This window comes from Pelobates fuscus, chromosome 4, assembly GCF_036172605.1.
Source record: "Pelobates fuscus isolate aPelFus1 chromosome 4, aPelFus1.pri, whole genome shotgun sequence".
NCBI lineage: Eukaryota > Metazoa > Chordata > Amphibia > Anura > Pelobatidae > Pelobates > Pelobates fuscus.
Window position 1 is genome coordinate 376,288,277 of NC_086320.1, and position 27,036 is coordinate 376,315,312.

General features: G+C 35.9%; 1 protein-coding gene across 30 annotated transcripts in view; it reads left to right on the forward strand.

Moving 5' to 3' along the window:
* The window catches only part of OBSCN (obscurin, cytoskeletal calmodulin and titin-interacting RhoGEF), a 344,733-nt gene that overhangs the window by 191,390 nt on the left and 126,307 nt on the right, over positions 1-27,036 (forward strand). For 29 of the 30 annotated variants that reach the window (XM_063452748.1, XM_063452760.1, XM_063452766.1 and 26 more), the window contains 12 exons: positions 424-496; positions 3,160-3,186; positions 3,420-3,457; positions 4,614-4,730; positions 7,238-7,386; positions 7,545-7,745; positions 8,200-8,282; positions 11,698-11,871; positions 13,234-13,393; positions 17,355-17,471; positions 18,080-18,244; positions 18,368-18,526. In XM_063452748.1, the coding sequence (XP_063308818.1) occupies positions 424-496; positions 3,160-3,186; positions 3,420-3,457; positions 4,614-4,730; positions 7,238-7,386; positions 7,545-7,745; positions 8,200-8,282; positions 11,698-11,871; positions 13,234-13,393; positions 17,355-17,471; positions 18,080-18,244; positions 18,368-18,526 (1,463 nt within the window). The remainder of the gene's footprint in view (positions 1-423; positions 497-3,159; positions 3,187-3,419; positions 3,458-4,613; positions 4,731-7,237; positions 7,387-7,544; positions 7,746-8,199; positions 8,283-11,697; positions 11,872-13,233; positions 13,394-17,354; positions 17,472-18,079; positions 18,245-18,367; positions 18,527-27,036) is intronic. The other variant, XM_063452749.1, reaches the window with a different exon arrangement.

Sequence of the window (27,036 nt, forward strand, 5' to 3'; positions counted from 1 at the left end):
GATAGCAGACATGGATAAACGTACTAGTTAAATGTAGCTTATCATTAAATGGAAGAAGTTTGGTAAAATCCCGAGTTACGTATAATATCCTGAGATGTGACATTTTGTAGACGCTAACCTTCAGAAGAATCCACTCTCAAATCATTATCATAACTTTTACAGAAAATAACAAGAGAAATGTTGAATTCTCTGCCTAGAGTGTTTGTGTTAACGCCTCTTCATAATGCAGATTATTCTTGAATATTTCTTGTAGACTTTAATGCCAATAGATTAAAGGAGAATACTCATCCCCAAGTTATGAATCAAAAGGAAACATTTGAATTTTTTGAGGTATAATGGGGAATCTCTTCACTCCTTTTATGAGAACAGCCATTCTAGAGATATGTGAAAAGCTAAAGTAGATAAAATGTTTGTATATTACAGTGAAAGAAGGTGAGGTCCTAACGGAAACCGAAAAAATAGTGAAAGATGTTTTGCTCAGAACATCTCTTCAAGGGTAGGTAACAAGAAACAGTTAATCAAAAGAAACCCACACAAACACACACATTGACTCATTGATTGATTGATTGATTGATTGATTGATTGAGCCAATCAATAAATGGGTTGCAACGCGTTTCTTTGCTTATAGGGGTTATTGCAATGTAGCCTCTGGAATATTCACTCAGATATATAATTCAGTATGCTGGTTTTCCCTACCGGCTTTATCATAGCTATCTGTCTTTGTCTGTTAAGCTATGTGTTTGTGAAGCTCTCTGCCTCTGTCTATCTAGCTATATGTCTGTTAAGCTATCTGTCAAGCCATCTGTCACTGTCTATCTTGCTATCTGTCAAGCCATCTGTCACTGTCTATCTAGCTATCTGTTAAGCCAACTGCCAATGTCTATCTAGCTATCTGTATCTGTCTTTTTAGCTATCTATGTATGTTTGTTTAGCTATCTGTCAAGCTATCTATCTCTATCTATCAAGCTATCTGTCTCTGTCTGTTTACCCCTCTGTCAAGCTATCTGTCTCTGTCTATCTCTCTGTCTCTGTCTGTTTAGCTATCTGTTTAGCTATCTTTCTCTGTCTATCTCTCTCTCTGTCTCTGTCTGTTTAGCTATCTTTCTCTGTCTATCTCTCTCTGCCTCTGTCTGTTTAGCAATATATGTATGATATTTAAGCTGTATTTCAAGCTATCTGTCTCTTTCTATCTAGTTATCTGTCTTTGTATGTTAAGCTATCTGTCAAGCCATCTGTCACTGCCTATCTTTCCATCTATCTATCTATCTATCTATCTATATATCTGTCTCTCTGTCTCTCTGTGTCTCTGTCTGTTAAGCTATCTGTCTCTGTCTATCTCTCTCTGTCTGTTTAGCTATCTTTCCCTGTCTATCTCTCTCTGTCTCTGTCTGTTTAACTGTCTCTGTCTATCTGTCTCTGTCTGTTTTAGCTATGTGTCTCTGTCTATCTCTCTCTGTCTCTGTTTGTTTAGCTATATGTCTCTGTCTATCTCTGTCTCTGTCTGTTTAGCTATCTGCCAAGCTATCTGTCTCTGTCTATCTGTCTCTGTATATGTCTGTTTAGCTATCTGTCAATCTATCTGTCTCTGTTTATCTCTCTCTGTCTGTTTAGTTTTCTATCAATCTATCTGTCTCTGTATATCTCTCTTTGTATCTGTCTGTTTAGCTATATGTCAATCTATCTGTCTGTCTCTGTCTGTGTAGCTATCTGTCAATCCATCTGTCTCTGTCTATCTCTCTCTGTCTCTTTCTGTTTAGCTATCTGTCAATCTATCTGTCTCTGTCTATCTGTCTCTGTATCTGTCTGTTTAGCTATCTGTCAATACATATGTCTCTGTATATCTCTCTCTGTCTCTGTCTGTTTAGCTATCTTTCTCTGTCTATCTCTGTCTCTCTCTCTCTGTCTGTTTAGCTATCTTTCTCTGTCTATCTCTCTCTATTTCTCTGTGTCTCTGTCTGTTAGCTATCTTTCTCTGTCTATCTCTCTCTCTCTGTCTCTGTCTGTTTAGCTATCTGTCTGTCTCGTTATTTCTCTGGCTATACTGAGCTGTTTTTCTCGGTGTATCTTGCTTTAGATTTACATTTTGTTATCTGTCTGTTCGTCTTACTGTCTATCTCCCTCTGTCTAGTTTTCTGTCTTTCTGACTTTCCTTGCTATCTGTCTAAGTCTTTCTAGCTCTCCAACATGTTTGTTTCTGTCTATCAACATCTCTCTCTCTATCTATCTATTTATCTATCTATGTGTCTGTCTATCTGTCTGTCTGTCTATCTATCTCTATGACTGTAGAAAATAAATGATGGTCCAGGCACTCGAGTTAAATCCCGTGAGCAGATTAATTGGAGTAGATGAAAAGCAAACGCTTAACAAAGGCCCTGTTGTGAGTCGAAACATTGCTTTTCTCTGCTCCAATAAATCTGCTCACTGGATTTAACTCGAGTGCCTGGACCATCATTTATTTTCTGCAAATTACATTGTGAGGATTGGCCAACCTCAGGCCTGATTGCACTCTGGGATCCAGCAGAGTGCGGTATCCTATGGTAATTACATTAGCTCTATGACTGTGTCTGTCTAGCTCTCTGTCGATTTAGATCTCTATCTGTCAAGAGCGATGTCTATCTAGCTCTCCATCTGTCTAGCGCTCTGTCTCTCTAGCTGTCTGTGTCTGTCTAGTTCTCTGTCTGTCTAGCTCTCTGTCTCTCTAGCTGTCTGTGTCTGTCTAGTTCTCTGTCTGTCTGTCTAGTTGTCTGTCTGTGACTGCTTAACTTTTTATCTGTCTAGCATTCTACCTGTGTATATCTAGCTCCCTGTATCTTTCTAGCTCTGTCTATCTAGCTTTCTGTCTGTCTAGTTTTCTGTCTCTCTATCTCTATGCCTGTGTCTGTTTAGGCCTGTGTATATCTATCTAGCTCTATGTCTCTGTCTGTCTCACTAGCTGTCTTACAGACAGAATAACTGTGTAACTTAACAGACTGTAGTTTGCAAGATACATATGCTGTATATTATATACATTGTTACAAACTAAACTTTTTATATAATAATGATGTTCCTTATATAAACTACCTGCTACATGGGCAGTATGACTCTACAGTATAAAGAGAACATTTGTATTTGTGATGTGGAATTTCCAATTTGTTCTGTATTTAATGTCTCATATCACAGATTTGAAGAAAAAGAGACAGAACATGGGTAAGATCACATATAGACTTATAGACTTGGTTTGTAATCTCTAAATCTAATCCATTAACTGTTTGGCCGTCAAGTAAACCTCTAAGTATAGAAATGCCTAAAATATATAATAGGGGATGAAGTCAAATCAGTATCTAATACATAGAAGAAAGCAATCTATTTACATGAGGGGAGATGATGTAGAAGAACCTGTTCTTAGATCATATTTATATATTTTAACTTTTTTTTTGCAGCACAACTGGTATCTCCGTCCAGCCTCCTGAAGCCGACGGTATGTTCATTGAGTCTGTAAACGAATAATGTAAAAGGAATAGAGATATTAATTCTGATGTGCTGCTAATGTAAGAATAGGACAAATTAAATGACGAAACAGGAACAGAGAACACTTGCTTTAATGTTAACTCTCTAAGTTGAGCCCCCGTGGTTCATTAACATGTAGGTCTAAATAGGAAGCCGTCAAATACTTTGTCTACCTTATGGACAGCTAAATACTGGGTTTAGGTGAGGGACCGTCAAATACAGTATCTTAGAATGGAGCCATCAAATAGCGGGTCTAGGTGAGGAAGCACCAAATACAAATAGACAAGGAAACAGCAGACTGGGTTTAACAAGAAGATTGTGATTGAAATGTCAGAACAAGACAAATGTAAAGATGATCAAATGACATGGTAGAGTCATAAAGCAAGTGAAGAGATGTTACATATGCAAATCGCACAAATGATTGAGATCTATTAATCTCAAGTTCAAATGCAAACAGTGTAATACGCAGTTATATGTCCACTTCTATGCCATTCAGCTATTTGACTTTATCAATATTGCTGATGACATAGATTTTTTTTTCCCATTCGAATAAACAGGCATACAGTAGGTATTTCATAGGTTAGGGGCCATGGCAGTCTCCCATTGCTGTCCTTTTTTTTTAAACATGTTGTTGTTTTATATAATTGTTTTGTTTTGTTGAATAATCTAAAAAATAGATAAATGGATAAATGTTCAGATATTTATATATAATTGGGGACATGTTAGCTAATGGATTGTCATGCTGTATATATAATGAGACTCACTAAAGCCATTCCCGGTGAAGGTTAGTGCACAAGGACTCAATGACATGATGGTTGCTATTTTTGGAAATGTCACTGTATTGTGTTTACTTATATGGAATAGGCTGGAAACTGGAAAAAATAGGGAAGTAAAAACTGATTTATATGCATTCAGGTGAAGTCACTATCAGAATGTAGGCCAGTTTACTCTGCCTTGAGATGTCCAGTTTCATTTTGACATTCACAGTAAGAAAACCAGAATAGAATATTACATGCAACATTGACTGTTAAATCTGCTAATTGGAATTATACTTTGATGATTATCAAAAATTATCTAAAATGTATCACAATATAAATTGTACTACTATTTTTTTACATTATACTCAGAGAAAGGAGGAAAAGTGGCTAGACCCCAGATTTCTCTCACAGATGTTGGAACCGAGGAATTCTTCCAGAAGCTGACCTCTCAGATCACAGAAATGGTGTCTGCCAAGATAAGTCAAGGTAACTAGCAAGAAAATGATACATGGTATTATAAATGGATAATAATTCTGTCTAACAGATATACTGAGGTGTGCATAGTCTTCAACAATAGCTGATGCTGGAGGAAACAGCTTAGGGCGTTAACTAAAAAAGGTTTATTGCTTACAATGAAAGTGTTTTAAAGTGTGCAGAGGGGTCTGGATAATCACGGAGAATTGGGTAGTACGCACATGATCCTATAATAGTAGCAGGAGTCTAAAATAAGTAAATAGTGTGATAAAGGGAAGAAATTGAAAGAGGAGTGCTTATACTGTTAAAAAAAACTATAAAGTAATTTAGAAAAATAAAACAAAACATAAATTAAGTATCGATATATTGCATATCACACATTAGCTATAATACATAGAATACATCAGCTATAATATTTTACTTAGAACGTATTCATATTCCGCAGGGACTCTCGACCTTGTATTGTGGAAGCACTTTGTACAAGTAACTTTGGATTTTCTGGGATCATTACTCATTCAATATTGGAAGATTTATATGTGGCAAAGTACTAAATACATAGCTGCTCCACATTCATTGAACTCCTTCTCTGGAGTTAATTTCTAAATACGGCCCAATGTCATTTATTATTGTATAAATACTCACGTCCCTGTTTAAAAAAACACTTGGTGACACTGGCAAGAAATCTATGCAAATCGTGTTACTTTGGAAAATAAAGAATCCATTTAGAGATGAATTATGTTTTAAATGTCAACTTTGTATCCTCCTCACGCTTTGAAAGGAGCACAATAACATTGTCTGACGTTATTCAATTTGAGTCATGAGGTATTTCAGGAAAACTGTTATATCTTATAGCAATAGCTGGAATTGTAAAATTACCCAGGCAGAGCGGCCGGTGAATTGACAATTAACTTGTACAAGAACTGTTCTACGCTGGTGCTAGCTCTGCATTGCTATTCTATGACTCAGTGCGAAGGGGACTGCCGATATTAATCTTTCTAGATTATACAGCAAGTGATCCATACTTGGATGGATTCAGTCTTTATGTCTTAATGTGTTTTCCAGTAGATGTAATGTCAATCTGGGATTACACGTGAAGATGTGCACGTATCTGTTTTTTTAGGGAAGCACAGTTTGCTCTATTGGAGTCTGTTGTGAGAGAAATAAAAACAAATAATGTGAAATATGACAGAATATCCTCTAGACTCGCAGGGGCAGGCAAGCTTTGACACTCCAGATATTGTGGATTTCATCTCTCATAATGCTTTTACAGCCACGCGTGGCAATGCATCAGGGGAGATGTAGTCCACAATATCTGAAGTGCCGAACTGCCAGTCTAGAGGCTTTTTACATTGGAGAGTAACTGGCTTTGGTATTTGTGATACAGCATTCCTGTTATAACATAAAGAGTACATTGCACAAAAAAAATATCATCTATAGAAGTTCGTAGAATCTAACCTCCACTAGAATTTCAGATTCCACATCCAGAATTATCTGCCAATATCACATTCAGTATGTGGATTTTCTTTTTCAAAACAGAATACAAAAAGCTATAAATAGCTATAATAGTTGATGTAGATTATTAACAGTCTGGTGATCCAGGACATATGATTGGATTGGATTTTTTTTTTTTGAGAAGTTGTGAAATGGGATATATAACAGGTGAAACTTGACAGACGTGCATTTTTTTTAAACCAATACCTATCTAGTTCGATCTATCTATCTGTCTGTCTGTCTGTCTGTCTGTCTGTCTGTCCGTCTATCTATCTATCTATCTATCTATCTATCTATCTGTCTGTCTGTCTGTCTCTCTGTCTGTCTGTCCGTCTATCTATCTATCTATCTATCTATCTGTCTGTCTGTCTGTCTGTCTCTCTGTCTGTCTGTCTATCTATCTTTCTATCTATCTATCTATCTATCTATCCATCCATCTTCTGGTATGAAGTTTGATACAAATTCCCCAGAGCCAGCTTTGTAGAGGAGGATGTGATATAAGTGAGCCACTGTCCAACGCCACAGTTTGCAGGTTTTATCTAGCAATCCTACTAATGATTTTTTCCACTTGAAAGTATTATGGAGTTTCAAGTGGAAATGTACAGCTGGGTGTCATACACTGTGACAAAACTGAAAAGTGTACATGTTCTTCAGAGTTACTTAAACAGATTGGCTCAGTAAAAATCAAATGCAAACATTCTGCATTATAACATAGTTGGCAATTCCATGTGGTCGAGTTGGGAATATTTTGAACTAGTATTGCCCACTGTTAATAGAGAAAGCAGAAATGTTTACATATATTTATTCAACATTATTCAGTAAACTTTTTAAATGCTGAAGTATCTCAGATTGTTTGTTTAAAAAATATATAATCTCTGGTATATTTATAATAATGTCCTATTACCAATGGATGATTACAAACCGAATCTGAATTGAATAAGAAACATGTTTACTATAAATTAATATAAAATTATATTGTGCAAGTTAACTACTAATAAAGCTCATTATTCATTGCCATTAATGATTAGCCTCTCTCCGAGTGCCTGGTATACAAGGATTGGATAGTGATGATGAATCCAAAACTCCATCTGCATCTCCACGTCACGGTCGATCCAGACCTTCCTCTATTGCTGTTGAATCTTCATCAGAGTCAGAGGATGGAGACTCAAGAGGAGAGGTAAACCAAAAGAACCAAGAAGGAGCTTGGTCCTGATAATATCTTTTAGTTTTTCAATGTAATCTCCCTTTTTTTGCCGTTCAAAAACTCAATTAAGATACATGGGAGCTCACAAACCAAAAAAAGCCATTAAATACTTGTTCCGTTTATAACTACAGATCTTCGACATCTATATGGCAACCGCCGATTACAATCCTATCATAGCCGATAAGGAATCGATTACTTTAAAAGAAGGTCAGTACGTAGAAGTCCTCGACTCTGCTCATCCGCTCAAGTGGCTCGTACGGACAAAACCCACCAAATTCAGTGCCTCCCGACAAGGCTGGGTTTCGCCGGCATATCTGGACAAACGTTTGAAGGTGATTTATATACATTTTTATTAAAATTCAGGAACAGTCTCTGGGATGATTTTAATAAATCATTGTGTCCCTTATATATTAAATCTTTTTGAATCCGGTATGGAATCGTATCATTTGTTTTGGTCTTTTTAGCAAATTATAGCCTTGACTGTTTTTTTTGGATAACCTTTTAAATGATTTAATATTTTGGGATATTCTTTTAAAAAATTTTAATACTTCAACAAATATTTTAATATTTTGATATAGATGTATATATTATTTTACATATGACATATTTTTTTAGTTTTTAATATTTTGAAAGAGATAATTTGAAAAGTTTATTTAAAAATATTAACTTGGGGCCTATTTGTTGTAATTATTATTAGAATTTTTAATGTAGCAATTAATTCCAGTTCAGGGGAATATTCACAAAGTATCACACTAATAAAAACAATCCGTTTTATTTATTGTCAAGTTGTCAGCAGAGTGGGGGTCGGGAGATATCCCGGAATCTCCAGGGGAGTCTGTCTCAGAAGAGGATTACAAAAAGAGGTTAAGGTAATGATAAGTCGAAAAATAGACACTTGTGATTGAATTTATTGGTGGTTTTAATTTATTGTAAATCTTTCTTTTATTATGGCATATGCGATATGGGGTACAGAATAGAAAGAGGAGGCATTGTGGGGTAACACGAGTTGATGATAACAAGATAGTGAACAATACACCTCTAAGAAGGACTGCCATATTTTTTGTTATGTTTAGAAACGTCATGTAAACAGATTAATACAAGCTTGGTTAATAAAATAAAAATAAAATAATAATAAAGGTAATTGTTGCTTAACAGTGCTAGATCAGCTACACATATAGTGCCATGACAGATGAAACAGTTGCACTTTTTTCCCATTTAAAGATTTAAAGAGACAGGCTGAACCATAGATTGTTTAGTAAGACTTAGAACATAACAGGCTAGTGATCATACGTTAGTAAAAGGTAGGTTATACAGGCTTAACCCCTTAAGGACCAAACTTCTGGAATAAAAGGGAATCATGACATGCCACACATGTCATGTGTCCTTAAGGGGTTAATACAATCATTAATGTACAGGCTTGTGTTAGAGAAACTGTTGGGTACATATTTCTCCACCCTGCTTAAGATTGACCAAAGGTGATAGTGTTGGTGGTACACACAGGCAATAAACTTACAACAAGTGATTTAGTATATTGGCAGGCATGCCAGCAGGATCAATGCAAAGGACGTTGCCAGAATGGTAATTACAGTCAGAGTATGCAAATCTATAACAGGTGAAGAATGGTAGGTTGCCAGGCATGCAGGCTAGTTGGCATGGGAATGGCCAATAGCAAGCTGTCTAGGGGCACAACCAGAGGGTGTGAGATGGCATAGTGACAGTCTGATATTTAATGCGAGAGTCTCGTGTAGGTTGTTCTGCTCATCACAAAAATTACAAAAAGGATTAGTCCAGGAGAGTCAGTAGGGCCATATAGCCGGGTGAACTGAGAATCTGTGGTGATGTTTAGGCCTCAGTTTGTAGAGATGTCTGTGTTCAGCCGATGCCTGCTCTGCTGAGCTGCTGGCATTGTGTATGAGTCTCTTGGGTGCCTGGTGTACCTGTGCAGCAGGGTAAATACCCCTTCAGGGTTTTTCCTCCGATGGGTCGTGGCTGTGCTCTCTGTCTGTTCCGTCTGCCAGTAATTGGTCTCGCTGTGATTAGGTCCGGTGCCACGCGGTGGTGAGTGGGCAAGTGAGTGTGGGTGCCCAAGTTGGGGTGAGTTGTCACTGTCTTAGTCGCTTGTTTTTGCTTGAGTGGGCGAACGCCCGCTTGGAGTACCTGTAGTGGAGCGCCATAATAGCGTCGGCGGGTCAGCGGTCGAACCCACATGGCCACCGCCCGTGCCGCTTGAAGACTGGGCATGCCCCTGCTGCGCTGTAGCTTGTAGAAGGCCGAGCAGAGCCTGTCGAGGGCCTCTAGTGAGGAGGGCTGCACACCCTTGCTCGTGGTTCCCCTCTGTGATTCATGACGGGCGGCCATCTTGGATACGATCCGCCTGACTGCTCCTTGCTGCTTCCAGTTGTGAGTGCTTGGGTCTGGTCAGCCTGCTTGGTCCGTCCAGCTAGTAGGACCGGGATATCCCCCACCGGTCCAAGAGGGGGGGGGGTTTGGAAACCTGCTTCGTCGCGAGGGGATCCGGTGCCGAAGAGAGCGGCCGCCTCTCCCCAGCTCCGGCATCCGTAAACCGCGTTTGCCGTCCCGGTTTTCCGGCTCCTACGAGCACAGAAAACGTCTTGTTGTACCTAGAGGTGCACCCCCGACTTGGGTGTTGCACCCTGGTGGTTCCTTGGGCTATTCCGCCCTCGATTTTGCAGGTTTTCTGGCCCGGGATGCAGGAGCTCGAGTCGCCTGCGTCTGCTTAGGTTGACGGCCAGGCTCCGCCCCGGTGGTTTTAATTTAGTTAGGGCATTTTTTGTGTATGATCTAATTGATTAATGAATTTATATCATATGTTATTAAGCTGAGTTTTCATTAAAAAAATTAAACATTAATGCTGGCTTTGTTAAAATGGATCCGGATGGCATTTATCAACTGAGACCTGTAAACCTGCTATTTGAGTGCTGTAGGAGAGAGTGCTTACTTAAAATGTTAAAAGGACAAAACTCGCTATTTTAGCTCCACAGGTAAGGTAGCCACACAGACCTGGAAAAAGGGAATATGAAGTGACAATAATGTGGGTCTTCACAATGGCAAATTCTGTGTCAACACTGGCACAGAATGTTGAGTCTTTTGTCTTTTCATTTTTACAATATGTCTAACTCTATACATTTGCAATCCACACAGCTAGTACAATGTATAAATAAAGTAATCTGAAAATGAAAATTTGTAAGTCTTTTCAAATATATTTTTATTAAAGAGATAATTTTTACAATAACAATAACTTTTACAATGAAAAAGAAAATACCATATGTGTTAAATATAAAAAGAGTAAATATCAATGTATCCAGTTCATATGTAAATCAATGATGAAAGTATTGAACAGGCGCTTTATAGTCAATTTTCATGGTGATAAGTAACATATTGGTAATTTAAAATTGGGAGAGGGGGAAGGAAGAAAAAAAAAGAAAAAGGAAAAAATGGGAAGGGGAGTGCATCCATCCACAATAGCTTTTCACATTTTGCAGTATTTTTCAAAGAAAGAATAGGAGAATGGGAAATGTTGCTGGGCACCTTTAACAGCTCTTAAGGTGTCAAGATTATGCTTCGTTGACTTCCTTGCGTTGCTCTGGTGATACAGCTGTAGATGCCTTGACTAACTGGTGGTCTGTGTGTTGGTTCGCTTGGCAGAAATTTGGTTCTGAGATTCCAATTCGGGAACTGAATCAGACGAACAAAGAACGGCACGATTGGTGTACTACAAAATATATTCATAGCGTAATATTTTGTTTATATTAGGAGCATTTGATCCACTGATCAAGTGAGAAAAAATAATCAACAGAGGGAAAAACAGGAGACGCAGAGTAAAAAATATAGAATTATATTTATATTAGAATATAGAAAAAAATATAGAATTATATTTTATAAATGTATTAAATATACAATATATAAATATATAGATTCAGGTTTATTTACTGCTCCTACTTTTTCCCTGTATTGCTCTAATGCATTTAGTGGCTGTCCCCTTGCCACAAGAATCACAAGCCAAACCGAACATGTTTGGCGTAACCTGGTTCAGATTGTCAGTAATTCAGAACATTCCAGTTTGGAGTTTGGGAATTCAGCCAATTGGTCCAAAACAAATCTCCAAGTTTGTTATATATATATATTACATATGTAAAAGTGTTGTCTTCATAACATATCAAAAAATATAAAGGCCTCAGGCCTGGAGTATCTGTTCATTGTCTTTATGATGTGAATTGAAGTTCCTTGTTGCTGTATAACCATTTTATATTGTTTCTGATACAGCACACTCATCCAGGAGCTGCTGAACACAGAGTATGAGTATGCGCGAGAATTACAGTTCTTACAGACTCACCACCTGCAATACACGGAGACTTGCGTCGATGTCCCTGAAGCTGTGGCCAATCAGAAATCTATCATCTTCCGTAACATCAGTGACATCGGTAGCTTCCATACAAGGTCTGTACCCTTAGGGAGATGGAGCAACCTTAAACATAACCCAAACCTTACCTTCTCTATGGAACTTGGAGCACCTAATTACTGTAGCCCCAGCATGACAAAGAAAAAAAGTATGTTTGGTCCCAATAGTGGTTAATTATAACAGGAAATTCTAGTGCACGATTCCAACTGTGGAGTAATCACCATGGGAACCAGTGGATTGTTCCTTCTGATGATTCCACCTATAGTCCATTTCCAGTCAGAATTGCTATTGACGTGAGGTTTTCTCGAGCAGAAGAGAATATGATCATCACTCAAATTAGTCTAATTTTTCAGGTTCATTGGTCCGGGATCTGCAGTGTAGGAACCTAGACTACCACGTTTCTGTCTAAACCATAGCATTGGTTAAATGCACACTTAACCGAAACCAAATCTGTGAGATTTCTGTCATTTATTAGTTTTCAAAGAAAAGAGTTTTAGTACTTTAAGTACTGTGCATTTTTAGAATTATTGACATTTTTTAGTTCTGCATCATTAAACATTTTAAAAATAAATATTATGAACATATTCAGGAAACCATCCCACCACAAGTGATCTAGAATAATTTGTCATAGACCAGACTGTGAATTACAATTATTTTTATAGCACCAACAGACTGTAGAATAGGTAAAAAAAAAAGGCAATTAATGAATGCTAACAAAACATGTTTGACGCACAAGAACAGTAGTTGAAGAGGGCCCAACCCATACGAGTTTACAATTTAAAGACCAGAGTTTTGCTATTGTCTGCCCAGCTGTACAATAAAAAAGATAAGACAGAGCTGAGTTTAATACCGAGGCACATGTAGACCTGACACTTACAAAGCTGTGGTTCAATATAAACAAGCATTTAACCCCTTAAGGACACATGACATGTGTGACATGTCATGATTTCCTTTTATTCCAGAAGTTTGGCCCTGAAGGGGTTAAACAAATATATTCAACCTGTTTGAGGTATTAGGATATAATTCTTGGCATTTCAGCCAAATCCTACTTCACTTTAATGAGAATTCTGCCAATGACCGTAAGCATTTCTACAATATTTTTTTCTGGTTTTCAATGCCTTGCTGCTTAAACAAACAAGATCCATATATCACAGTCACGCTATGTGGAGGCTTGAAAATCGAATTATCCACGTTCTCTCCCTGTGGTAAACTAAATATTATCCAACTCCTGTGGTGAACGAAATGTTATCCAAACAGTTATTGTGCAACCACTGATTGTTTGGTGCTTGAAGGTGGATTTGCGATCAGGTGCACCAGACAGTAACAGGTATTAAATACAGTTATGTTTTATTGTGTATATGTATGTTTCACAACACTTCTTACTTCTTCATTTCTTACAGCACCTTTTACCCAGAGCTTAAGAAATGTGACACAGATGATGATGTAGCAATGTGCTTCATAAGGAATGAGGAGGAATTCAACAAGTACATCATGTACCTGGTAGGGCGCGTTCAGGCCGAATCGGTAGTGGTAAATAATACTATTCAAGAGTTCTACAAGGTGAGTAAAGGACAGTAAGTGTTTAAATGTTATTGTATATGGACAGGTAATCTTAAACAGGCAGTATAAATCTCAGCTCTAACTGAAACTTAGTGTCCATGTAACTCATCAGCTAATGACTTCCTCCTGAACTAGGAGCTCCATATTGTTGGTGTGTCTGAGTGTATAACAGAGCTCCACAGCAATAATACTCCCAGTAATGTGTCTGACTGTATAACAGAGCTCCACAGCAATAATACTCCCAGTAATGTGTCTGAGTGTATAACAGAGCTCCACAGCAATAATACTCCCAGTAATGTGTCTGAGTGTATAACAGAGCTCCACAGTAATAATACTCCCAGTAATGTGTCTGAGTGTATAACAGAGACCAACATCAATAATACTCTCAGTAATGTGTCTGAGTGTATAACAGAGCTCCACAGCAATAATACTCCCAGTAATGTGTCTGAGTGTATAACAGAGCTCCACAGCAATAACACTCCCAGTAATGTGTCTGAGTGTATAACAGAGCTCCACAGCAATAATACTCCCAGTAATGTGTGTGAGTGTATAACAGAGCTCCACGGCAATAATACTCCCAGTAATGTGTCTGAGTGTATAACAGAGCTCCGCAGCAATAATACTCCCAGTAATGTGTCTGAGTGTATAACAGAGCTCCACAGCAATAATACTCCCAGTAATGTGTCTGAGTGTATAACAGAGCTCCACAGCAATAATACTCCCAGTAATGTGTCTGAGTGTATAACAGAGCTCCACAGCAATAATACTCCCAGTAATGTGTCTGAGTGTATAACAGAGCTCCACAGCAATAATACTCCCAGTAATGTGTCTGAGCGTATAACAGAGCTCCACGGCAATAATACTCCCAGTAATGTGTCTGAGTGTATAACAGAGCTCCACGGCAATAATACTCCCAGTAATGTGTCTGAGTGTATAACAGAGCTCCACAGCAATAATACTCCCAGTAATGTGTCTGAGTGTATAACAGAGCTCCACAGCAATAATACTCCCAGTAATGTGTCTGAGTGTATAACAGAGCTCCACAGCAATAATACTCCCAGTAATGTGTCTGAGTGTATAACAGAGCTCCACAGCAATAATACTCCCAGTAATGTGTCTGAGTGTATAACAGAGCTCCACAGCAATAATACTCCCAGTAATGTGTCTGAGTGTATAACAGAGCTCCACAGTAATAATACTCCCAGTAATGTGTCTGAGCGTATAACAGAGCTCCACGGCAATAATACTCCCAGTAATGTGTCTGAGTGTATAACAGAGCTCCACGGCAATAATACTCCCAGTAATGTGTCTGAGTGTATAACAGAGCTCCACAGCAATAATACTCCCAGTAATGTGTCTGAGTGTATAACAGAGATCCACAGCAATAATACTCCCAGTAATGTGTCTGAGTGTATAACAGAGCTCCACAGCAATAATACTCCCAGTAATGTGTCTGAGTGTATAACAGAGCTCCACAGCAATAACACTCCCAGTAATGTGTCTGTATAACAGAGCTCCACAGCAATAATACTCCCAGTAATGTGTCTGAGTGTATCACAGAGCTCCACGGCAAAAATACTCCCAGTAATGTGTCTGATTGTATAACTGAACCCCACAGCAATAATACTCCCAGTAATGTGTCTGAGTGTATAACAGAGCTCCACAGCAATAATACTCCCAGTAATGTGTCTGAGTGTATAACAGAGCTCCACAGCAATAATACTCCCAGTAATGTGTCTGAGTGTATAACAGAGCTCCACGGCAATAATACTCCCAGTAATGTGTCTGAGTGTATAACAGAGCTCCACAGCAATAATACTCCCAGTAATGTGTCTGAGTGTATAACAGAGCTCCACAGCAATAATACTCCCAGTAATGTGTCTGAGTGTATAACAGAGCTCCACAGTAATAATACTCCCAGTAATGTGTCTGAGTGTATAACAGAGCTCCACAGCAATAATACTCCCAGTAATGTGTCTGAGTGTATAACAGAGCTCCACAGCAATAATACTCCCAGTAATGTGTCTGAGTGTATAACAGAGCTCCACAGTAATAATACTCCCAGTAATGTGTCTGAGTGTATAACAGAGCTCCACAGCAATAATACTCCCAGTAATGTGTCTGAGTGTATAACAGAGCTCCACAGCAATAATACTCCCAGTAATGTGTCTGAGTGTATAACAGAGCTCCACAGTAATAATACTCCCAGTAATGTGTCTGAGTGTATAACAGAGCTCCACAGCAATAATACTCCCAGTAATGTGTCCGAGTGTATAACAGAGCTCCACAGCAATAATACTCCCAGTAATGTGACTGAGTGTATAACAGAGCTCCACAGCAATAATACTCCCAGTAATGTGTCTGAGTGTATAACAGAGCTCCACAGCAATAATACTCCCAGTAATGTGTCTGAGTGTATAACAGAGCTCCACAGCAATAATACTTCCAGTAATGTGTCTGTGTGTATAACAGAGCTCCACAGCAATAATACTCCCAATAATGTGTCTTTAAACTCCAATAAATGTGTTTAGAAATCAGTCTGTGTAAATAAGCTACATTGTTCTTGTTTTAAATTACATTTTAGTTGTATAAATTGTTATTAGTAAATCACTTAAAAATTTTCAGAACAGCCTTGCCGCTGGTCACGCCCCCATTTACACCCTTAAAATTAACGTGTCCCTCTTTGTTCGTTTGAAATGTTGGGAGGTATGCATATTAATTGGTACAAGTAAGTAGGTGCAAAGATCTAAAACCAAACAAGTTACATGTAATTGCTTAGATATCCATTGCAATTTATTGAAGATATCTAAACATGTTACTATCGATTTGTAATGTTTTGAATACCGCAACGCTCGAAGCACCAAAACAACTGCACCTTAATGAAGTGGTCTTTGTTTATAGATCATGCCTCTACTGTTTTAATGCTCAATTGTCTTCCATTTAGGGGTTAAATCAATTTGTTTATGCAGCGCTAGCCAATAGCCTGGCTGTGACTCACACAACCTCTCTACACACGTACTGTAAAGAAAGATCTAATGTTTAAATGTTATTGCACAGTCTGTTTAATTTTGAATTTCTTACCTTCTGCTCTGTCAATTGAGAATCCAAACCTAGGTCAATAAAATTAGTACCCTTAAGTTGAGTAAGAATACCCAAACATAACTGGCCTAATGCTTTGGAATCAAATCCTATATGTAGCTATTTCTAAATGCTATGTGTTTATTGTATCTTTGTGCTATGATTGTTTTGCTAGTAAACACAGTTTATATTAAGTTTTTCTTTTGGAGTTTGCAAAGAGTAAAACTGATTTTATTTAATTATTTCCTGTATTTGTAAAAAAAAAAAAAAAAAAGATGAACAGTGATATATAGATCCGATAAATGATGGTGATTATGATGATGACATACAGACAGATAGATGTATAGATAGACGGACATACAGACAGTCTTGCATTGAAGCAATAAGCAATTGCAGGAGTAAATGATGTTCGCAAAGTTTAAATTTACTGTGATAAACGACTGCTTTGCTCCCTATTTTCTCAATCTGCAATTTAGCACAGCTGTAATCATAACGAGTAATGGAAAATCTCATCCACAGTAAAATTGCACATCTTAAAATAGCCAGGTATTAGGACTGAATAATTAAACATTTAAGCAGAATGCTAATCCGTGAACTCCCAGAGAGCTGTTCTCATATGAGAGGTAGCGAAGCCAGGATTTACAGAACAGGTCAGTGCAGAAGATACTCAGGATTCAGGCATTCATTCCAGTTGTGAATATTAAGTATAATGTGCGGATACCAACTGCCATAAATATTCAGAAAAACTCGCAGACTATCTTCATCTCTTTAAAGAGAACCGAGAGATGGTCGTATACTGAAATTGTTCACGTATCTTTGTCTATTATGTTCACACTACAGGCCATTCCGTTTGTAATAATTTAACTATCTTGTTTTATTAAAGAAATATACTGAAGAAAGTGCTGCACTTGCAGACCCATCCAAGCCTCCACCTCCTCCACTTCAGCACTACCTGGAAAGACCCATAAACAGAATCCAGCGGTATCAGGTCATCCTCAAGGTGAGCCAGTGTGTCAGGTCCTACAGGTACAACTTGGGATTCCATTACGAGAATCTGAATGTCTAACAAAAATAATGGAAACACACCCATGATTAGAATATAAAATATAAGGGATTCAAGGAAATTAAATATGTTTCGGGGCTGGCGATACATGACACCTTGATAAACTGTACAAGAAATGGAATAGAAATATGTAGCTGCTCTTTGTGGTAATCCAGCATAGAAAAAGACTATACACGTGTTTTACAATTTTAGTATTTGCAAGTAGTGTAAACCTTTTGGGGAGTAACATAATCTATTAATTCAGAATATTGACTTATCCAGATATAGACTAGTCTCTGAACCTTTTAACCCCTTAAGGACCAAACTTCTGGAATAAAAGGGAATCATGACGTGTCACACATGTCATGTGTCCTTAAGGGGTTAATGCCCAAGTATAGGGGAGTACAAAAACATTTCAAGAACATTGTAATTCCCCAGTGAACAAAGATATATGTGCTTCTGTGGTTTTGCCACATTCCTGGTAGAATGCAGGAAAAGGACCTCAGTAGTACGTTTTCTTACATTTCTATGAGCTAATACTGAATCTCTGAAATACTCCCTGTTAGGAACTGATCCGTAACAAGGCAAGGAATGGCAAGAATTGCGCTCTTCTCGAGCAAGCGTATGCCATTGTATCTGCTCTCACTCGCCGGGCAGAAAATTTCCTGCACGTGTCAATGATCGAGAACTACCCAGGAACACTGGAAGCTTTAGGAGAGCCCATCAGACAGGTACTGATTGCATAGTCCAGCAAAATATGTTTGTATTTTATCAATGAATGATAATCATGAATGTCAATGAGTTGAGTGTCACTAGAACAATCTGTCTAAGGCACAACTTGTATTTTTTTCAAGGGTCATTTCATTGTATGGGAAGGTGCTCCTGGGGCAAGAATGGCTTGGAAGGGTCATAACCGGCACGTGTTCCTATTTAAAAACTATTTCATTATCTGTAAACCCAAGAGAGACACCAAGACGGACACATACAGCTATGTCTTCAAGAACATGATGAAGGTTAGTCACATAGAATGAAGGCATGTTACATAAGACGGCTGTAAGGACAGTTCTTCTGGATTGCTATATAAAGGCATTAGACAGCATATGGGAAGTATTTAAGGTAGGTCTGGCATGGAATCATTTTCAGGCAGTTCCAGAATGCTTTGCGGGCAGAAATGCTTGCAAAGGATGCTTTGTAAGATGAGAAGATATTTTTGATTTACACACATCCGGCATGACTTGTCATTAGAGATGTCCCGAATAGTTTGCTGGCGAACATAGCTTGTTCGCGTTCGCCACGGCGGGCAAACATATGCGATGTTCGGTCCGCCCCCTATTCGTCATCATTGAGTAAGCGTTGACCCTGTACCTCACAGTCAGCAGACACATTCCAGCCAATCAGCAGCAGACCCTCCCTCCCAGACCCTCCCACCTTCTGGACAGCATCCATTTTAGATTCATTCGGAAGCTGCATTCATTTTTTTTTTATTATTATTATTTTTTTCATTTTATTTTTTTATTCTAAATGCAAAACATTGTTATACAGGGGAATATTCACCAAATACCAAACATTGTTATATAGGGGAATATTCACTAAATGCCAAACATTGTTATATAGGGGAATATTCACTAAATACCAAACATTGTTATACAGGGGAATATTCACTAAATGCCAAACATTGTTATATAGGGGAATATTCACTAAATGCCAAACATTGTTATATAGGGGAATATTCACTAAATGCCAAACATTGTTATACAGGGGAATATTCACCAAATACCAAACATTGTTATATAGGGGAATATTCACTAAATACCAAACATTGTTATATAGGGGCATATTCACTAAATGCCAAACATTGTTATATAGGGGAATATTCACTAAATACCAAACATTGTTATACAGGGGAATATTCACTAAATGCCAAACATTGTTATATAGGGGAATATTCACTAAATACCAAACATTGTTATATAGGGGAATATTCACTAAATACCAAACATTGTTATATAGGGGAATATTCACTAAATACCAAACATTGTTATACAGGGGAATATTCACTAAATACCAAACATTGTTATATAGGGGAATATTCACTAAATACCAAACATTGTTATACAGGGGAATATTCACTAAATGCCAAACATTGTTATATAGGGGAATATTCACTAAATACCAAACATTGTTATATAGGGGAAATATTCACTAAATGCCAAACATTGTTATACAGGGAAATATTCACTAAATGCCAAACATTGTTATACAGGGAAATATTCACTAAATGCCAAACATTGTTATACAGGGGAATATTCACTAAATACCAAACATTGTTATACAGGGGAATATTCACTAAATGCCAAACATTGTTATATAGGGGAATATTCACTAAATACCAAACATTGTTATATAGGGGAAATATTCACTAAATGCCAAACATTGTTATACAGGGGAATATTCACTAAATGCCAAACATTGTTATACAGGGGAATATTCACTAAATGCCAAACATTGTTATACAGGGGAATATTCACTAAATACCAAACATTGTTATACAGGGGAATATTCACTAAATACCAAACATTGTTATATAGGGGAATATTCACTAAATGCCAAACATTGTTATACAGGAGAATATTCACTAAATACCAAACATTGTTATATAGGGGAATATTCACTAAATACCAAACATTGTTATATAGGGGAATATTCACTAAATGCCAAACATTGTTATACAGGGGAATATTCACTAAATGCCAAACATTGTTATACAGGGGAATATTCACTAAATACCAAACATTGTTATACAGGGGAATATTCACTAAATACCAAACATTGTTATACAGGGGAATATTCACTAAGTACCAAACATTGTTATACAGGGGAATATTCACTAAATGCCAAACATTGTTATACAGGGGAATATTCACTAAATACCAAACATTGTTATACAGGGGAATATTCACTAAATACCAAACATTGTTATATAGGGGAATATTCACTAAATGCCAAACATTGTTATACAGGGGGATATTCACTAAATGCCAAACATTGTTATACAGGGGAATATTCACTAAATGCCAAACATTGTTATACAGGGGAATATTCACTAAATACCAAACATTGTTATACAGGGGAATATTCACTAAGTACCAAACATTGTTATATAGGGGAATATTCACTAAATACCAAACGTTGTTATACAGGGGAATATTCACTAAATACCAAACATTGTTATATAGGGGAATATTCACTAAATGCCAAACATTGTTATATAGGGGAATATTCACTAAATGCCAAACATTGTTATACAGGGGAATATTCACTAAATGCCAAACATTGTTATACAGGGAAATATTCACTAAATGCCAAACATTGTTATACAGGAGAATATTCACTAAATACCAAACATTGTTATACAGGGGAATATTCACTAAATACCAAACATTGTTATACAGGGGAATATTCACTAAATACCAAACATTGTTATACAGGGGAATATTCACTAAGTACCAAACATTGTTATACAGGGAAATATTCACTAAATGCCAAACATTGTTATACAGGGGAATATTCACTAAATGCCAAACATTGTTATACAGGAGAATATTCACTAAATACCAAACATTGTTATATAGGGGAAATATTCACTAAATGCCAAACATTGTTATACAGGGGAATATTCACTAAATACCAAACATTGTTATACAGGGGAATATTCACTAAATACCAAACATTGTTATACAGGGGAATATTCACTAAATGCCAAACATTGTTATATAGGGGAATATTCACTAAATGCCAAACATTGTTATATAGGGGAATATTCACTAAATACCAAACATTGTTATATAGAGGAATATTCACTAAATGCCAAATAATGTTATACAGGGGAATATTCACTAAATACCAAACATTGTTATATAGGGGAATATTCACTAAATACCAAACATTCTTATATAGGGGAATATTCACTAAATACCAAACATTGTTATATAGGGGAAATATTCACTAAATGCCAAACATTGTTATACAGGGGAATATTCACTAAATACCAAATAATGTTATACAGGGGAATATTCACTAAATACCAAACATTGTTATATAGGGGAATATTCACTAAATACCAAACATTCTTATATAGGGGAATATTCACTAAATACCAAACATTGTTATATAGGGGAAATATTCACTAAATGCCAAACATTGTTATACAGGGGAATATTCACTAAATACCAAACATTGTTATATAGGGGAATATTCACTAAATGCCAAACATTGTTATATAGGGGAATATTCACTAAATGCCAAACATTGTTATACAGGGGAATATTCACTAAATACCAAACATTGTTATATAGGGGAATATTCACTAAATACCAAACATTGTTATATAGGGGAATATTCACTAAATACCAAACATTCTTATATAGGGGAATATTCACTAAATACCAAACATTGTTATATAGGGGAAATATTCACTAAATGCCAAACATTGTTATACAGGGGAATATTCACTAAATACCAAACATTGTTATATAGGGGAATATTCACTAAATGCCAAACATTGTTATACAGGGGAATATTCACTAAATGCCAAACATTGTTATACAGGAGAATATTCACTAAATACCAAACATTGTTATATAGGGGAATATTCACTAAGTACCAAACATTGTTATACAGGGGAATATTCACTAAATGCCAAACATTGTTATACAGGGGAATATTCACTAAATACCAAACATTGTTATATAGGGGAATATTCACTAAATACCAAGCATTGTTATACAGGGGAATATTCACTAAATGCCAAACATTGTTATACAGGGGAATATTCACTAAATGTCAAACATTGTTATACAGGGGAATATTCACTAAATGTCAAACATTGTTATACAGGGGAATATTCACTAAATACCAAACATTGTTATACAGAGGAATATTCACTAAATGCCAAACATTGTTATATAGGGGAATATTCACTAAATACCAAGCATTGTTATACAGGGGAATATTCACTAAATGCCAAACATTGTTATACAGGGGAATATTCACTAAATACCAAACATTGTTATACAGGGGAATATTCACTAAATACCAAACATTGTTATATAGGGGAATATTCACTAAATGCCAAACATTGTTATACAGGGGAATATTCACTAAATGCCAAACATTGTTATACAGGGGAATATTCACTAAATGCCAAACATTGTTATACAGGGGAATATTCACTAAATGCCAAACATTGTTATATAGGGGAATATTCACTAAATACCAAACATTGTTATATAGGGGAAATATTCACTAAATACCAAACATTGTTATATAGGGGAATATTCACTAAATACCAAACATTGTTATATAGGGGAATATTCACTAAATACCAAACATTGTTATATAGGGGAATATTCACTAAATGCCAAACATTGTTATACAGGGGAATATTCACTAAATGCCAAACATTGTTATACAGGGGAATATTCACTAAATGCCAAACATTGTTATACAGGGGAATATTCACTAAATACCAAACATTGTTATATAGGGGAATATTCACTAAATACCAAACATTGTTATATAGGGGAAATATTCACTAAATACCAAACATTGTTATATAGGGGAATATTCACTAAATGCCAAACATTGTTATATAGGGGAATATTCACTAAATACCAAACATTGTTATACAGGGGAATATTCACTAAATACCAAACATTGTTATATAGGGGGATATTCACTAAATGCCAAACATTGTTATATAGGGGAATATTCACTAAATGCCAAACATTGTTATACAGGGGAATATTCACTAAATACCAAACATTGTTATATTGGGGAATATTCACTAAATACCAAACATTGTTATACAGGGGAATATTCACTAAATACCAAACATTGTTATACAGGGGAAATATTCACTAAATACCAAACATTGTTATACAGGGGAATATTCACTAAATGCCAAACATTGTTATACAGGGGAAATATTCACTAAATGCCAAACATTGTTATACAGGGGAAATATTCACTAAATACCAAACATTGTTATACAGGGGAATATTCACTAAATGCCAAACATTGTTATACAGGGGAAATATTCACTAAATGCCAAACATTGTTATATAGGGGAATATTCACTAAGTACCAAACATTGTTATACAGGGGAATATTCACTAAATACCAAACATTGTTATACAGGGGAATATTCACTAAATACCAAACATTGTTATATAGGGGAATATTCACTAAATACCAAACATTGTTATACAGGGGAATATTCACTAAATACCAAACATTGTTATACAGGGGAATATTCACTAAATACCAAACATTGTTATATAGGGGAATATTCACTAAATACCAAACATTGTTATACAGGGTAATATTCACTAAATACCAAACATTGTTATATAGGGGAATATTCACTAAATACCAAACATTGTTATACAGGGGAAATATTCACTAAATGCCAAACATTGTTATATAGGGGAATATTCACTAAGTACCAAACATTGTTATACAGGGGAATATTCACTAAATACCAAACATTGTTATACAGGGGAATATTCACTAAATACCAAACATTGTTATACAGGGGAAATATTCACTAAATGCCAAACATTGTTATATAGGGGAATATTCACTAAGTACCAAACATTGTTATACAGGGGAATATTCACTAAATACCAAACATTGTTATACAGGGGAATATTCACTAAATGCCAAACATTGTTATACAGGGGAAATATTCACTAAATGCCAAACATTGTTATATAGGGGAATATTCACTAAGTACCAAACATTGTTATACAGGGGAATATTCACTAAATACCAAACATTGTTATACAGGGGAATATTCACTAAATACCAAACATTGTTATATAGGGGAATATTCACTAAATACCAAACATTGTTATACAGGGTAATATTCACTAAATGCCAAACATTGTTATACAGGGGAATATTCACTAAATACCAAACATTGTTATATAGGGGAATATTCACTAAATACCAAACATTGTTATACAGGGGAATATTCACTAAATACCAAACATTGTTATACAGGGGAATATTCACTAAATGCCAAACATTGTTATACAGGGGAAATATTCACTAAATGCCAAACATTGTTATATAGGGGAATATTCACTAAGTACCAAACATTGTTATACAGGGGAATATTCACTAAATACCAAACATTGTTATACAGGGGAATATTCACTAAATACCAAACATTGTTATATAGGGGAATATTCACTAAATGCCAAACATTGTTATACAGGGGAATATTCACTAAATACCAAACATTGTTATATAGGGGAATATTCACTAAATACCAAACATTGTTATACAGGGGAATATTCACTAAATACCAAACATTGTTATACAGGGGAATATTCACTAAATACCAAACATTGTTATATAGGGGAATATTCACTAAATGTCAAACATTGTTATACAGGGGAATATTCACTAAATGCCAAACATTGTTATATAGGGGAATATTCACTAAATGCCAAACATTGTTATACAGGGGAATATTCACTAAGTACCAAACATTGTTATATAGGGGAATATTCACTAAATACCAAACATTGTTATATAGGGGAAATATTCACTAAATGCCAAACATTGTTATACAGGGGAATATTCACTAAATACCAAACATTGTTATACAGGGGAATATTCACTAAATACCAAACATTGTTATACAGGGGAATATTCACTAAATACCAAACATTGTTATACAGGGGAATATTCACTAAATACCAAACATTGTTATACAGGGGAATATTCACTAAATACCAAACATTGTTATACAGGGGAATATTCACTAAATGCCAAACATTGTTATATAGGGGAATATTCACTAAATACCAAACATTGTTATACAGGGGAATATTCACTAAATACCAAACATTGTTATATAGGGGAATATTCACTAAATACCAAACATTGTTATACAGGGGAATATTCACTAAATACCAAACATTGTTATACAGGGGAATATTCACTAAATGCCAAGCATTGTTATATAGGGGAATATTCACTAATTACCAAACATTGTTATACAGGGGAATATTCACTAAATACCAAACATTGTTATACAGGGGAATATTCACTAAATGCCAAACATTGTTATATAGGGGAATATTCACTAAATACCAAACATTGTTATACAGGGGAATATTCACTAAATACCAAACATTGTTATATAGGGGAATATTCACTAAATACCAAACATTGTTATACAGGGGAATATTCACTAAATACCAAACATTGTTATACAGGGGAATATTCACTAAATACCAAACATTATTATATAGGGGAATATTCACTGAATGCCAAACATTGTTATACAGGGGAATATTCACTAAATACCAAACATTGTTATACAGGGGAATATTCACTAAATACCAAACATTGTTATATAGGGGAATATTCACTAAATACCAAACATTGTTATATAGGGGAATATTCACTAAATGCCAAACATTGTTATACAGGGGAATATTCACTAAATACCAAACATTGTTATATAGGGGAATATTCACTAAATACCAAACATTGTTATACAGGGGAATATTCACTAAATACCAAACATTGTTATACAGGGGAATATTCACTAAATACCAAACATTGTTATATAGGGGAAATATTCACTAAATGCCAAACATTGTTATATAGGGGAATATTCACTAAATGCCAAACATTGTTATACAGGGGAATATTCACTAAGTACCAAACATTGTTATACAGGGGAATATTCACTAAATACCAAACATGGTTACATAGGGGAATATTCACTAAATGCCAAACATTGTTATATAGGGGAATATTCACTAAATACCAAACATTGTTATACAGGGGAATATTCACTAAATGCCAAACATTGTTATATAGGGGAATATTCACTAAATACCAAACATTGTTATATAGGGGAATATTCACTAAGTACCAAACATTGTTATACAGGGGAATATTCACTAAATACCAAACATGGTTACATAGGGGAATATTCACTAAATGCCAAACATTGTTATATAGGGGAATATTCACTAAATACCAAACATTGTTATACAGGGGAATATTCACTAAATACCAAACATTGTTATACAGGGGAATATTCACTAAATACCAAATAATGTTATACAGGGGAATATTCACTAAATACCAAACATTGTTATACAGGGGAATATTCACTAAATACCAAACATTGTTATATAGGGGAATATTCACTAAGTACCAAACATTGTTATACAGGGGAATATTCACTAAATACCAAACATGGTTACATAGGGGAATATTCACTAAATGCCAAACATTGTTATATAGGGGAATATTCACTAAATACCAAACATTGTTATACAGGGGAATATTCACTAAATACCAAACATTGTTATATAGGGGAATATTCACTAAGTACCAAACATTGTTATACAGGGGAATATTCACTAAATACCAAACATGGTTACATAGGGGAATATTCACTAAATGCCAAACATTGTTATATAGGGGAATA